We start from the raw sequence: 13,450 nt of genomic DNA on the forward strand, positions 1-13,450 counted from the left end.
TCTGGCTTCTAGCCACAACAAAGAGGGAGTTCTGTGTATTCAAAGAATGCTAACCTTGGCAGTAGAGAGTAGAGCCGCAGAAGTGGAGCCGTCCTGGGGCCCAAATGAGCAACCTGCCTAACAAAGAAACTGATATGATCTATATAGACATCTGAAGCCATGACATTTATATATGGTTCCTTCTTGGATGTTGTTTCCTATAAATTACTATTCTTCTCCATTGCTCTTCTTTAGGTTATTGTTTTTTCACTGACAGTTGGTACATATAGTCAGTTTTCTCCTCTTTTTTTCCTTTTTAGAAAACAGCCTCCTTGATTAGAGTCATGACTCAAGGCAAATATATTTTTACCAGTCCTGGCAAAAATACTGGTTACTTATAGTGCATTCCTGGGCAAGAGTCTCTCAGTCTTTTGTTTTAAGTTGTTATCCAGAAATCCAAATCCCCTTCTCAGTTATCTTCTTATCCTGATGTTGACTTTCTATTTCTGCCTTTCCCTCTAGAAACCCCTGACTTCAAAAGGATGCAGTAACAAAAAGTACCATCTATGCCCCTAGGATCTTCAGTTCCTTGTCCAGGATTTCATAAGCCCTGATAATGTTTTTTAGCTTCCTTTTGGCAAGAACCTATACGCCCACATGAATCATCCAGAGTGTCTAGGGTAGTCAGGTTTGACAAGTCTTGGAAAGGAGTATCTCTTTTGTGTATTTCAGGTGCACAAATATGTTAATTCTTCCTGTTCTAGTACTGCATGACCTTTCTCCTGTTGCCACCTCTGTCCCCTTGGAACACAGAAAGCTTTTTCCTCAGAGAATCTAGCTTCCCCTTCTGGGGGAAGAAGTTAATACCTATTAACTTGGTTCCAAATATTTGACTGTCTTTCTTCCCTTAATTATCTGTGCCATATTATTCTGCCCTTTAGTCTCCTGTCAGATGTTAGCATTCGCTTATATCTCTTCAGATCCTGTTTCATCTTTGTTTTCTTCTTGAAGTTCTGCTTCTGGGCTTTCAATGAAACACTTCTTTAATTCTCCCTGAGGAACTGCAGAATAAAGGATTCTTCTTGCTATTTTATAGTTTTCCTTAGAAGGTAGAACAACCTCCACTTTGTATATGGACAGCTGTATTTGTCACTAGCAAGAACACAAACATACTGTGCATGATATAGATCATTGTAAAATTCCTTTTAACCTTCGTTATTTGGAGGATTCTTTTTGTCCTTTATTTGGAAGAGACTGAGATTTCATCAGTGTAACAAATTCCCAGTGTGGAGTTTCTCTCTAGCAACTCTTCTATAAATTTACAATCTTAGAGAGTAGCCTGAGGACATTAAGAGATGAAAAGAATGACATGGTCTGTCTGATACTGTGTGTCAGAGGCAGGACTTGAATCCAGGTCTTCCTGATTCAAAGGTCTGCTTGTTGTCCACTATATCCACTGCCCCTCTTGTCCTCTTTCTTTCTTGGAAATGAAATGCTTCTTCTGTTTTTCCTGTTTAAATAGTCTTATGGATAACTTTGTGTTTGCCATGCCTCTTCTTCATTCTGGTGTTTCAAATATTGAAGATTTATATATAATGATCTTCATGCTTTTTCTTTGTTCCAGTGCTTTTGACTAATGATAATCAGCTTTTCTCAAAGCCCCAGTGAAGACAGAAGCTGCTTATAACTTCTATTGTCTCCAAGGGAGTCTCAAGAACAATCCAAGTACCAGCTACCACTGTTACTCTACCTCCTTTTTTCTCTCTCACTAATCAGACTTAGAAACTTCCCATCCTGTTACCTCTCTGCTCTTTTTCCTTTGAAGTTAGGGGAGCCAAAGGAAAAAAAATACTAATACTACACTGTGATTTAGGCTCAAATTTGCCAGGAGCAATTTAATTTATCATTAATCTATATCCAAGACATTTCTAACTTAGGGAGAGAAATGTCCAAAAATCACAGAGTCCCCTATAATCCCCAACATGACTCTCTTTCTCAAGACAGTTTGAAAAAGAATAAGATTATAATATGTTAAAATACAGTAATGTTCTAGAATAGCCATCATTCATTTCCTTTCTAGACTACTCCCCTTCAAGGACTGAAAAGTGTTCACTCCAGTGATCAATATCTTAACCTTGAATGCAAAAGAGGACCCCCTAGATGGGTTATGGCATCAATCACTTCCCATTGGCGAAGAGGCAGTGATCTTATAAGAGAGTTAAGTTTCATTTTCATTTCCTTAAAGGAAAAAGTCAGGGAAGGCTTTTAAACTGGAAAAGTATTATTTCTTAATATTTTTAGAAAGACTATAGAAGTTTTCTTAACATGCTTCCATAATGGTTAGTGAGGTTGGGGGACATGATCATGTTTGATGGGAAACTTAGAAACTAAGTTTCTTTTTCTACTCACTTCAAAGGTATGAAGGTGTTTAGGTAGGATTAGAATTAGCTCATGATCGAATCATGGTAGAAATATGCAAAGCAACTTATGACCAAAGGCCCCCCCAATTGTCAAAACAAAGAGTATTCTTGCAAATAATAGTGAACAAATTCAATGGTTTGGGTTCTCCCCTCTTCCAAGAAAAGATTCCTCTCTCCTATGAATTCTCATAGACCTTTGAATCTGTTGTGCTCCTTCCAACTCTCTAAGATATTTATATCTGTATGCATCTTATCTATCCACCCTACTTGAGTATAAATTTCTTTAAATTTGAGACTACATTTCAGTGTTACATATGCTGATTTGCATATAGTATATAGCCCTTGATACATTTATGTTGAATTGAATTTTGTTAAAACAATAGAACGTTATTTGGAATAAACTTGACTTTTTAAAAGAATGAAGAAGATGGCAGAAGGATTGGAAGTAATGCAATGAGTTTTCCTCAAACTCCTTGACATATCTAGAAAATGCAGCACACTGATGGATCGTGATGGGCAAATCCAGAAAAAGTCATAATGAGTCTTTTGCCCAATCCAGATTGACATAAGGGAGACAGAAAGGGATGTCTCTGGACACTGGAGATGGGGTTGGGCCAGGAATACACTGTGGGGAACATGTCATTGCCCAGGAAAGGCTGTGTACCAGGACAAGAGAAGTTCTGAAATCCATGCCAGGGCACTGTTACAGGGACAGGTGCCAAATGACAACTTTGTTACCTACTACCCAGTCCCAGGCAGAATGAAAAAGGGACCACTCTTCTATAAGGAGATCTTTGGCTGTGTAAGGAAAAAGGAGAAAGTTCGGAAGCCAATAATAGTAATAGCAATGGGGTGACTTAGACCACAGGTACAAAGCAGATTCTCACTTCCAGCATCTAGCCCAGCTAGCAGAGGAATGACCAGGGCAGGGATCCCAGACCCCAAAGGAATCTACCATTTTTCTACTCTGAGCCCACAGAGCTTTTTCCTCTTGCTTATAGGATCAGAGTACAGTATCAGTCTCCTCTTGTTAGAACTAAACTCAATGGGAGAGAGATGAGTAGGAGAGAAGCTGATCTTTGAAAATAAAACAAAATTTAATTTTAAAAAATTTTAAAAGAACAAGAGGCAGCTTGGTGTAGTGCCAGCTATGTATGGAGCAACAAATACCCAAGTTCAAATTCTGCCTTTGACACATGCTGGTTGTTTGATTCTGTGCAATTTTATAATCTCTTTGAGATCTAGGCAGCCCCTTTTTTTTTAAACCCTTACTTTCTGTCTTAGAATCAACACTGTATATTATTTCCAAGGCAGAAGAGTGGTAAGGGCTAGGCAATGGGGATTAAGTGATTTGCCCAGGATCACACCACTAAAATGTATATGAAGCCAGATTTGAACCTAGGACCTCCTGTCTCTAGGCCTGTCTCTCAAAACACTGAACCACCCAGCTGCCCCCTCTAGACAGCTCTTTTAGAATATGTCACAATAAAGTTGTTGGCTTGCATTGAGAGAAGGAGACCGATCATCCAGTATTTCCCTAATGCTATCAGAGGTGCAATTCTTAGCTTTATCCCTAAAAAAGTAAGAAATTATGAGATCTGTAATAATGAGCTGATAGAAAATAATAGAAGCATGAAGCATGAACAGGAATTTTAATGATGGGCTAAATTGAACAAGAATTTTAATGGTAGGAAAGGGATAGAATTTAGAGCTATTTATAAATAGAAAAAAACATTTAGCACAAATCCAGAATTCAGAAGTTGAAATACACACAGTTTGGCAGCATGATCAACTCTTGAAGGTATTTGAGAAATTGAGGGGTATATGTCAAGGGGAGGAGTGAGAAAGGCTTTGGAAATTTCTTGCAGAAATGTGACAAACCATGTTCTTGCAAAGGGGTAGTTATTATACAGATCATTATCTTGACCATCTGCAGACATCTAATAATTATATCAGTTTCTGACTTTCCATAGTACTTCCTCCTATGACTAGAATACTGAGAAAATTATTACCAGTCACACAATTATGGGTTTTAGCTTTATTGGCTATTCAAGAGAATAAACAATTTTTTCTTGAATGAGTAAGTTTGTTTAATTATGTTTAGACAAATCATAATCTATTTTACCTGATTCATAATTGAAGTGCACTTTTATAGAAAATGTATTTGCTACTCTTAATTCTTATATCCATATTCTAATATCATCCTACATATAGTAAGGCACACATAGGGGAATACTTGTGACTAAGACAGTTCTCTTCTCAGGCACTTCAAGGCCCCCAATGTCCTTTCCCTTCTCATGGTTTCTCATGCTGTTCTGTGATGGATGCAACCTTCCTTGACTGTACCTGCCCTTCTCTGTGACTTGACTCTTGGCTATTAGAAGTAACTCTCCTCTACTTTTAGGAATTAAACTGAATTGAGCTCTCCTTTCTTGACTGGTTCTAGAGCTGGGAAGTTTGCTTTTTAAGGGCCATTAAGAGTCTGATGGCTCTTCATCCAGCCAATGGCAAGCTGCTTTCTAATTCCATAAATGAGAACTTCTTTACACCTTGTAAAGGAGTAGCAAAGTTTCAAAAAAATCTTTATTTGTGTTTTGTCTGTCTTTAACACCTTGTAGTCTCAGTTACCTATCCCTCCCTTATTTTCTGTGATTATATCAACTGAGCTTTGAGAAATCAGCCTATATGGGTTATCTTCGTAGATTTCCCTCCATTATGTCTTCAAGTAATTTGTCCTTTTTGCTCACAAAATAAATAGGGAAGAAGCCCAGTCACATATAATGAAGTTTCATTGAAGACCAGACATCATTGCTACTGTTATAAAGGTGGTTGATTGATGGTGGACAGACATGAATGCATCTGTTGTACATAGCCATCAACTTCAACTAATTTCCCCTTTTCCCAGCACTCCTGAAGAATAGCATATTCAGGAATAATGTCATGACCTCTTGCCCACAGTCTGCAGTTTAATGGCCAAAAATCTCCCTGTGGAGGTTTAAATATGGTTTGTGTTTGTTTGCCAAATTGTTAGTAACAGGATCTTCACTGCTCAAATAATCACTGAAGGTGATAAATGTGTACCGAGTAGGATAGCCTTTTTTTAAAGCAATACAGATGATGTAAAAAGATTTCACAGGGAGATAAAATACATAAGGTACTACAAAAGCATATAGTACTCAAAAGTAGTTCCAACATTCTAATTAGTCTCTCTAATTGCACTGTTACCATTGACATCTTAGACACTCCCAGAAAGAGAAAAATATTGAGTTTACAGGATAGAGAATCTTCATACCATCAGGGTGGCCTTGTCTGAATAACTTGATATAAATGTAGGTTTAAGTTTCTCGCTCATCTAAGTGACAGATCTCCTTCACTTTCCAACTGTGGATATTATGTGATCTCTTCCTCTTTTCTCTGAGAAAGATGCTACCCAGGAATTCCTTTTAGGTCAAATGAGGGAGTCCATGTTTGTTTCTGCCAGGTGCCATCTCTTGAGCTGGGAAGATCTATTCTCAGGTCTCAGGATCCCGACCTGTGCTCAGAAAACCACATTTAACTCCTGACCCAAAGTAGTTTAACAGGGTTCTACAGGTGATTATGCATGCATAGAATGCTTTTTTCCTAGAAGCCCTGTCTTGAGGGGGCAGGGCAGAGCCAAGATGGTGGCTTATTAGTAGTGAAACCTGGAACTGTCCAAAGAATCCTACCAAACTTAGAAGCCCTATCTTTTCTGCTGTGGGTGGGCAGATCTGTCTTCTAAACAGGGACAGATGAAAGGGAAATTATAAAAAGACTGAACTAGTCTATGACCTTATATTTATAGACCATAGAGATGTAGAGAGTAAAGGTTCTTCCAAACAGAATCCATGTTTTGAGTCTCTGCCAGTCAGTTATCTCAGAGAGGCAGCCCCAGTTACTGAAAATCAATTAGAAGCTATCTATTCTCTAAGCAAGATGCCACTGTGCCTCTCTGGGGAGGTGTTTTTCTGACCCCACACAAAGGCTCACACTCTGAAGCCTCATCAGGTTGATTAGACACTTCATTAAATTACTCAGAGGGAATTCCCATGATAGACCTGCTTCCATTATATTTTGCCCACTATTTTAAACTGTTAAAATTATGACTATAGAACTATATTCACAGAAATATAGGCCACTCTGTCAATATTCATGTCAAGTCCTTCTCTTTAGTGACTTTGTGTTTTACTTGTTTCCATGTTATAGTTGGAGTATTTTATGATTCAAACCTTGAATCAAAAGTCATCTGAAAAAATGAAGAAAAGGAAAAAAGTCAGCAAGTGTCACGGAATTAGGCCACCTCAGCTTGAACAACCAGGTGATTTTTATCTCTCATATAGATATAATGCTAGAATAATGGTTGTCACTTTTTAAATAGAATGACTGTAAAATTTTCTAATAAAAAATATAAAAATAATTTGACCCGAACTATCTTAAGCATTTGCTCAGAATCATTCGTGTGTTTGTGATGTAGAAGTCCTTTAACTAGAGTTTTTCACATTAGGTACGTTTACTTTGATTTGAAATTCAAGTATAAGTGTTTCTATACTATGGGTACTCATTAGATTAGCCAACTGAAAATTATATAATTTTGCTAGGAAAAGTTTCTGTGACCTTTCAGAAATGAAGGAAAATAGTATTTTTTCTTTTCAGAAGAATGACCCTAGATAATTTTCTGGTCTATGGCTTAAAGAATAGGAAGGTCTTTACAAGTTTATATCAGTATGCAAAATTTTAGCTTTGCCCAAGAAAACTGCTTTAGAGAGCAGTGGGAGAGTATGCTACTGATATTTATGTACCCCAAAGTAAGGAATGGTAACCCCTGAAATAGAGAGCTTAAGAAACTATGCTTCACAAAACTGTAATGTGGGTTTTAATCTGTATTTTGTGCATTTTTCATTTGTTCTATAAGTGAAAATAAACATTTTAAATACATAAAAAGGAAAAAATCAATATTGTATGCTAACCCTAAAAATTCTTTAAAATCTAATGAAATTGTTGAAGTAGTGCTAGATTTGGAAACAGATCTTTGATTTGAAACTCAGGGAATTACTGGTTCATGGGGGATAATCAGGTAACCATAAGGCCAATAGATAAGCCCAGGGGCTAGTAAAGAAGCCTTTTTGGAGCTGATAGTTTGGAATAGCAGCTCCGCTTTAGGGAGGCAGCTTCCTCCAAGGAGTGAAGTTACTCCCCGTAGAGTGGCAGCCTAAGGTTTCACTATCCTGATCTTAAGTCCCCTGTAGTAATACAGCATAAATGAGTATGTAGATATAGTAATACAGAAAGCAAAGGTGATACAATAGCAATTAACAACATTAACATCAGCCTTCTTTGCATTTTAGTAGCTTATCCCCAATATCAACAAAACTTTATCTCAGATCTCACATGTCCCATGTCATTATCTGAGTTCCAAAAACCATCTTTTCTCTGACAATCAGGGATAGGTTTCCTCTTTAGTAGCATGAACACATAAATTACAGCTTTATTGTAGATAGATTTCTCTGTCCCATGTTCAGTGATTACAAAAATGAATTAACTTATAAGAGAATAACTGGACTCCAATCGAAACAAAAACTTGTGGTGGGGTACTTAGGTATGTAGTGGAACATATTTGATTGCTGTGCATATTCAAATTTCAGGGGCTTCAATTACCAATTCATTTTGATTGTTTGGCACATCTTAAAATTTGCCTGATGCTCATGTCTTCCATTGGCCACTTGCTTTTGATTATAGAAATTTTCTGTGAAAGGAAAAAGCAGGGAAAGGATTATAATACTGTTTGACTTCAGGTAAGAGTCAGAGTTACTAATCAGTCATGCAGTAACAATTGCGCTTCACAGCCAGACTCGGAAATAATCAGACAGGATTCATATTAGTTGGGAGGGATCTCATCTCAGTTTATGCTAAAATTGTCTCCTTAACTTTTAGAACCTCCATCTGTGATAGTTCAGGATCACACTTCAGCCAAGTACCTTGTGACTTTTCTCTTAATTGGTGGATTACAGAAAATTATACCTGAATTCAGAACTCAAAATAATATTAGTTGCACTCCTAAAAGCTTTTACCCTAAACAGCAAATCTTACCAATTGTGGTTTAAAGCTGAAAAATTTCTAGGATTCATACTATACACAATGAAGAGATTTGATTTCACAGTTTTTCTCCTTAAGTTATAACTCATCCTGGTATAAAGGCCAATTATTAGAAATCATTGCTGTATTATAAACAGACTTGTGGATTCTCAGTGATCCAATTCCATTGTTTAGAATTCTATAACCTGAACAAACTTTTTGTCTTGCAAGAGCTAGGGAGTCAGAGCAAAAGTTATAGGCAAAGGATAATGTGCAGAAAAAGGGTTAACCCTAACAGACTTTTTGTTTTGCAGGAGCTAGCAAGACAGAAGAAGGGTTAATAACTTTGCAGGGGTTAAATTTCCACTGCGATTAATGATGGACTGGTCTCAGAACAAGCTTTTCATACTTGGTTGGTCACAGAACCTGTTTGGTGCTGCATTTGTGGCTGTAAGCAATAGGCTAATTAATTTGTTAAATGCAAATAGGGTCTGGCTAGAGAGACACAGAACCTGAAAACTTTTTAAGTTCAGCACAGTTAAGAATTAAGATGTTACTTCCAAAACAGCATATACACACTTTCTAACTTTGAGATAGCTGACTCCATCATGGAAAAGAAGTTTTTGCCAAAGCAGAGAGAAGGATCAGAGGAAGCCCAGGAAGTCAGATGAGATAGTTGCAGAGCTGCTGCTCCCAAGGTGGGACAGGGGGTAGTGAGAGAATGAGAAATGGTGTAAGCAGAGTTAGGGAGAGAAGTTGAGAATTGAGCCAGGATAGGAAGACTTGCCAGCTATGGAGGAAAGAATGGTTATGAGACAAACGGGGAAAGAGGAGAAGGGAAGGGTAAGTTCAAGATTCCTGTCCCTTGTTCCCCCACCACATACACCAAGAGAAGCCTCCTCCTCTTGTGGAGAAAGGCAAGAAAGTTCAATTCTCCTTTTCCCAAGCATCCCTGGTGGGAGGGAGGGGGTTGGGGATGAGAGTGACTGACTGAGCGCTAAGATTTTCAGGGGCCATAGACTTTCATGGAAAGTCAGGGGACAGAGTCACCAAGATGAGAGGAGACAGGAGTCAGACTTGTCCACAGATCCAGTGTTGAGTGATGATTGTTGGCTAGAGACCTATTAGGAGGATAGTGTTAGGCAAGGAAGGAGAGAGAGAGAGAGCTCTACTGACTGAGATAGCAGGGAGGGAGGAGAGGAGGAGGAGGAGGGAGACAGACAGATAGACAGACAGACAGACAGACAGACAGATAGACAGACATAGGGACTGGTCCAGGTTTTCAGCACCATTATGTCAGTCTGTGACTTATGATTGTGGTTCCACACAAGAGACCATGAAATCAGAGTAAGGTAATGGAGCAAAGCTTTAATGGAGGGAGTGAGAAGAGGGAGTCCCATCAGGGTGGGAGAATGGAGGAAAGAGGGAGCCTGAAGCCAGAAGATGGTCTATGGTGGGGGCAATAGGGGAAAGGAGCAGCAAGGGGGAGCCTTGTGCCAAGAGAATTGGCTATGGAGTTCCATCTGAGTGGGTGAATCATGAGATCTTATAGCATTAGTGGGTGGGATATTGTTGGTGACAGTTAGCCATGACGATGTTGTTTGTTGGTCTTCTGTTGCCTAGGCTGAAGTTTGTGTGTTTGTTTCCTATTGATTAGCTATGGTCTCCAGGTTTGTCAATAATAAAACTATATAATGATTCATTTATTTTTCTTTTCTCATTTTTTAAATAGAAAAAATGCCTGTCTTAAAGGGTGAAGCATCACACTATAACTCCGACCTGCATAACCTATTGTTCTGCTGCCAGTGTGTGGATGTGGTATTTTATACTGAAGATTTAAAGGAAGTTGTAGAAGCCCACAAAATAGTTCTTTGTTCTGTAAGCAATGTCTTCATGCTGCTATTTAATGTGAAGAGTCCCGCAGATATTCAGGACTCCACTGTGATACGCACTGCCCAGGATCTCTTTGCTGTAAACAATGAGATAACGTTTCCAGTTACTAGCCAAGGCCCTCCATGCAACCCACCAGTAAGAGTCATTGTTAAAGACTCTCTCTTCTGTTCTTGCTTGTCAGACATTCTGCACTTCATTTATTCAGGTATCTTCTCGGAATGTTTCCAGCTACTCAGTGTTTTTAAAAGTTTTGAATGTGAAACTTGCATGTTGCCGTTCCCAAGAGTCTTGTTCACTTTGACAATTCACATGCCTCCCTTCTTCCTCTTCTAGGTTATTATTGCTATGGATTCTGTAAGGAGAAAGCAGGTTGTTGAGAGGTAAAGGAAAAAAATCCATTCAGTTCAAGCAAATTTTAAAAATTCCCAACAGATTTATTTGTCTAGCCTTACTGGGAAATTGCAGTAGTTAATAAATTATCCTATTCCTACTGAATAGGCGAAACTTACAATATTATCAGCAGTATTTACCAAAGATTAAGGTGTGCTCAGGTGGACAGAATTTCTTGTAGAGCAAAAGGACAAATGTTCATTTGTTTTTTATTTCAGTGTGAATGCAGACTATGAAAGCGGGGTCTTATAATCCTAACCCCCAAGGTTTTAAATAGGAGATGGAAGAAAAACAAATGGTAATGTTCCTGAGTAGATGCAGCACTCTACTAGTTGTCACAAATATCTGGGTTCTAGTCCTACCTCCAACATGAACTTTGTCAGTTAATTTCTCTGAGCCTAATGTAATTCCTTAAGCTTTATTTACCAAGTTTTGAGTTCTGATCTCTCTTGGGGAGAGTTTCTATACCAATAAAATCAAAGATTCTTAATGTATTGGGATATTTATAAAATATAAAAAAGCACAAGGAACTCTTCTTTAAATTTACCAGGTGTAGTTAAGCTATCTTGATAGTTTGACATTTCATTACTTAGCTTAGTAGTTATTTTACTGAGAAACTGAGCAATTTTCAGGCAAACTTTTAAAATTAGCCTACATTTATGCAGAAATACACTTAAATAAATTTTGGTAATAATTTTCTTAATTTTCAGTGCCCTCTCCATCATATTGCCTTTTCCTTGACTCTCTTCCTTTTCCACTCTTAGATGCTACTAAAATCCAAAGAAGTAGATATTTTGATTTAATTTGTTTGCCAAATAAAAGTATAGCACGGTAAGATCACACATCTAAGTTGATTTAAATGGAAAGGATAAGATTTTTTAAAATATTATTTTATTTTAAAAATAATTTTCCATGGTTACATGATTCATGTTGTCTCCCTCCCCTCTTCCCTTCCCCTTCTTGGAGATGACAAGCAATTCCATTGGGTTATACATGTACTATCACTCAAAACCTATTTCCATATTGTTCATTTTTGTAACAGAGTAATCTTTTAAAACTAAAACCCCAAATCCTATACCCATATAAGCAAGTGATAAATCATATGTTTTTCTTCTGCATTTTTACTCCCACAGTTCTTTCTCTAGATGTGGATAGCGTTCTTTCTCATATGTCCATCAGAATTGTCCTGGATCATTGTATTGCTATTAGTTGCAAAGTCCCACAATGGTTCAGTTATTGTGTATAATGTTCTCTTGGTTCTGCTCATTTCACTCCTTATCAGTTCATGTAGGTCCTTTCAGTTCCTATAGAAATCAAGCAATTCATCATTCCTTATAGCACAATAGTATTCCATCACCATCAGATACCACAATTTGTTCAGCCATTCTCCAATCACGGGACATTCCCTCATTTTCCAGTTTTTTGCCACTATAAAAAGTGCAACTAAAAGTATAAGATTTGAAATAGTATCAAAATTAACTTTCCAAAACAAGAAGACTATACCTTTAACTTTATTCTCCTCCATTGCAGCTAGAATATGCTTGTCTCCTTTCAACTGAAGCTAATCATATTCCTAAGTGCAATCAGTTGGAAGCTTTCTTGATCTAGTTCTGTATTTCAGAGTTTTTAATTGGAGCCATATGGCAAATTAGTTTTGGATGCGTTAGGGAAAAGTGTATCATTGAATATGTATATGGAACAATTCTAAAACTGTTGATGATAGAAATTAGGTCACTTTTCCCTTCTGTTGTTTGTGTATAACTTACGTATATGCATGCATGTGCGCAAAATGTGACATTGAAATTGATTCTTTTTAAAAAAGGATAATAGGATATATATATATATATATATATCTCTAAACAACAAGGAAATTATAGAATTATTGGAATGGAAATGAGTGCAGTCAAGTGAACTGGCATTTAATGAGCACCTACTATGTGCCAGGCACTGTGCTAAATACTGAGAATATAAAAAGAAAGTAAAAAACAAGTTCAGCCCCAAAGGAGCACATAATTTAGTGGAGGAAGTCAACATACAAACAATAATGTACATATAAGATATATTTATATATGCATATATATATACACTTTTACATATATCTTAACATATATACACATACATATATGATAAATTAGAGATTATCTCAGAAGGAAAGCACTAGCATTAAGAAAGAAGACCAGGGGAAGACCTTTACAGAAAGTAAGATTTTAGCTGAGATTTGAATGGGGCAGAGGTGAGGAGAGAGAGAATCCCAGGCATGTGAGATAGTACAGATAGTACAGATTGGAGAGATGGAGTGTGTTGTACAAGGAGCAACAAGTCACCAAATTATAGAGTGGAAGAGAATAAAGTGTAAGAAGACTGGAAAGGAAGGGCAGTTCAGTGCTCAGTGGATTGAGAGCCAGGCCTAGAGACAGGAGGCCCTGGGTTCAAATCTGGACTCAGATACTTCCTAGCTATGTGACCCTGAGCAAGTCACTTAAACACCACCCCCCATTGCCTAATCCTTACTGCTCTTCTGCCTTAGAATCAATATTGATTCTAAGATGGAAGGTAAGGGTTTAAATTTTTTTAATTTAATTTAATTTTTTAATGGATATGACCCTTGGTGAATTTATTTTTTCTTTTGTTTTTAAAAGAGGATAACATTTTAAATTAATATGGAACATAACATAATA

General features: G+C 37.4%; 1 protein-coding gene across 10 annotated transcripts in view; it reads left to right on the forward strand.

Annotated features, from left to right (window-relative positions):
* Positions 1-13,450, forward strand: part of RHOBTB3 (Rho related BTB domain containing 3) — a 113,859-nt gene that overhangs the window by 35,753 nt on the left and 64,656 nt on the right. For all 10 annotated transcript variants that reach the window (XM_007487250.3, XM_056824675.1, XM_007487251.3 and 7 more), the window contains 2 exons: positions 6,624-6,735; positions 10,222-10,587. In XM_007487250.3, the coding sequence (XP_007487312.1) occupies positions 6,624-6,735; positions 10,222-10,587 (478 nt within the window). The remainder of the gene's footprint in view (positions 1-6,623; positions 6,736-10,221; positions 10,588-13,450) is intronic.

This window comes from Monodelphis domestica, chromosome 3, assembly GCF_027887165.1.
Source record: "Monodelphis domestica isolate mMonDom1 chromosome 3, mMonDom1.pri, whole genome shotgun sequence".
Classification (NCBI taxonomy): Eukaryota; Metazoa; Chordata; class Mammalia; order Didelphimorphia; family Didelphidae; genus Monodelphis; species Monodelphis domestica.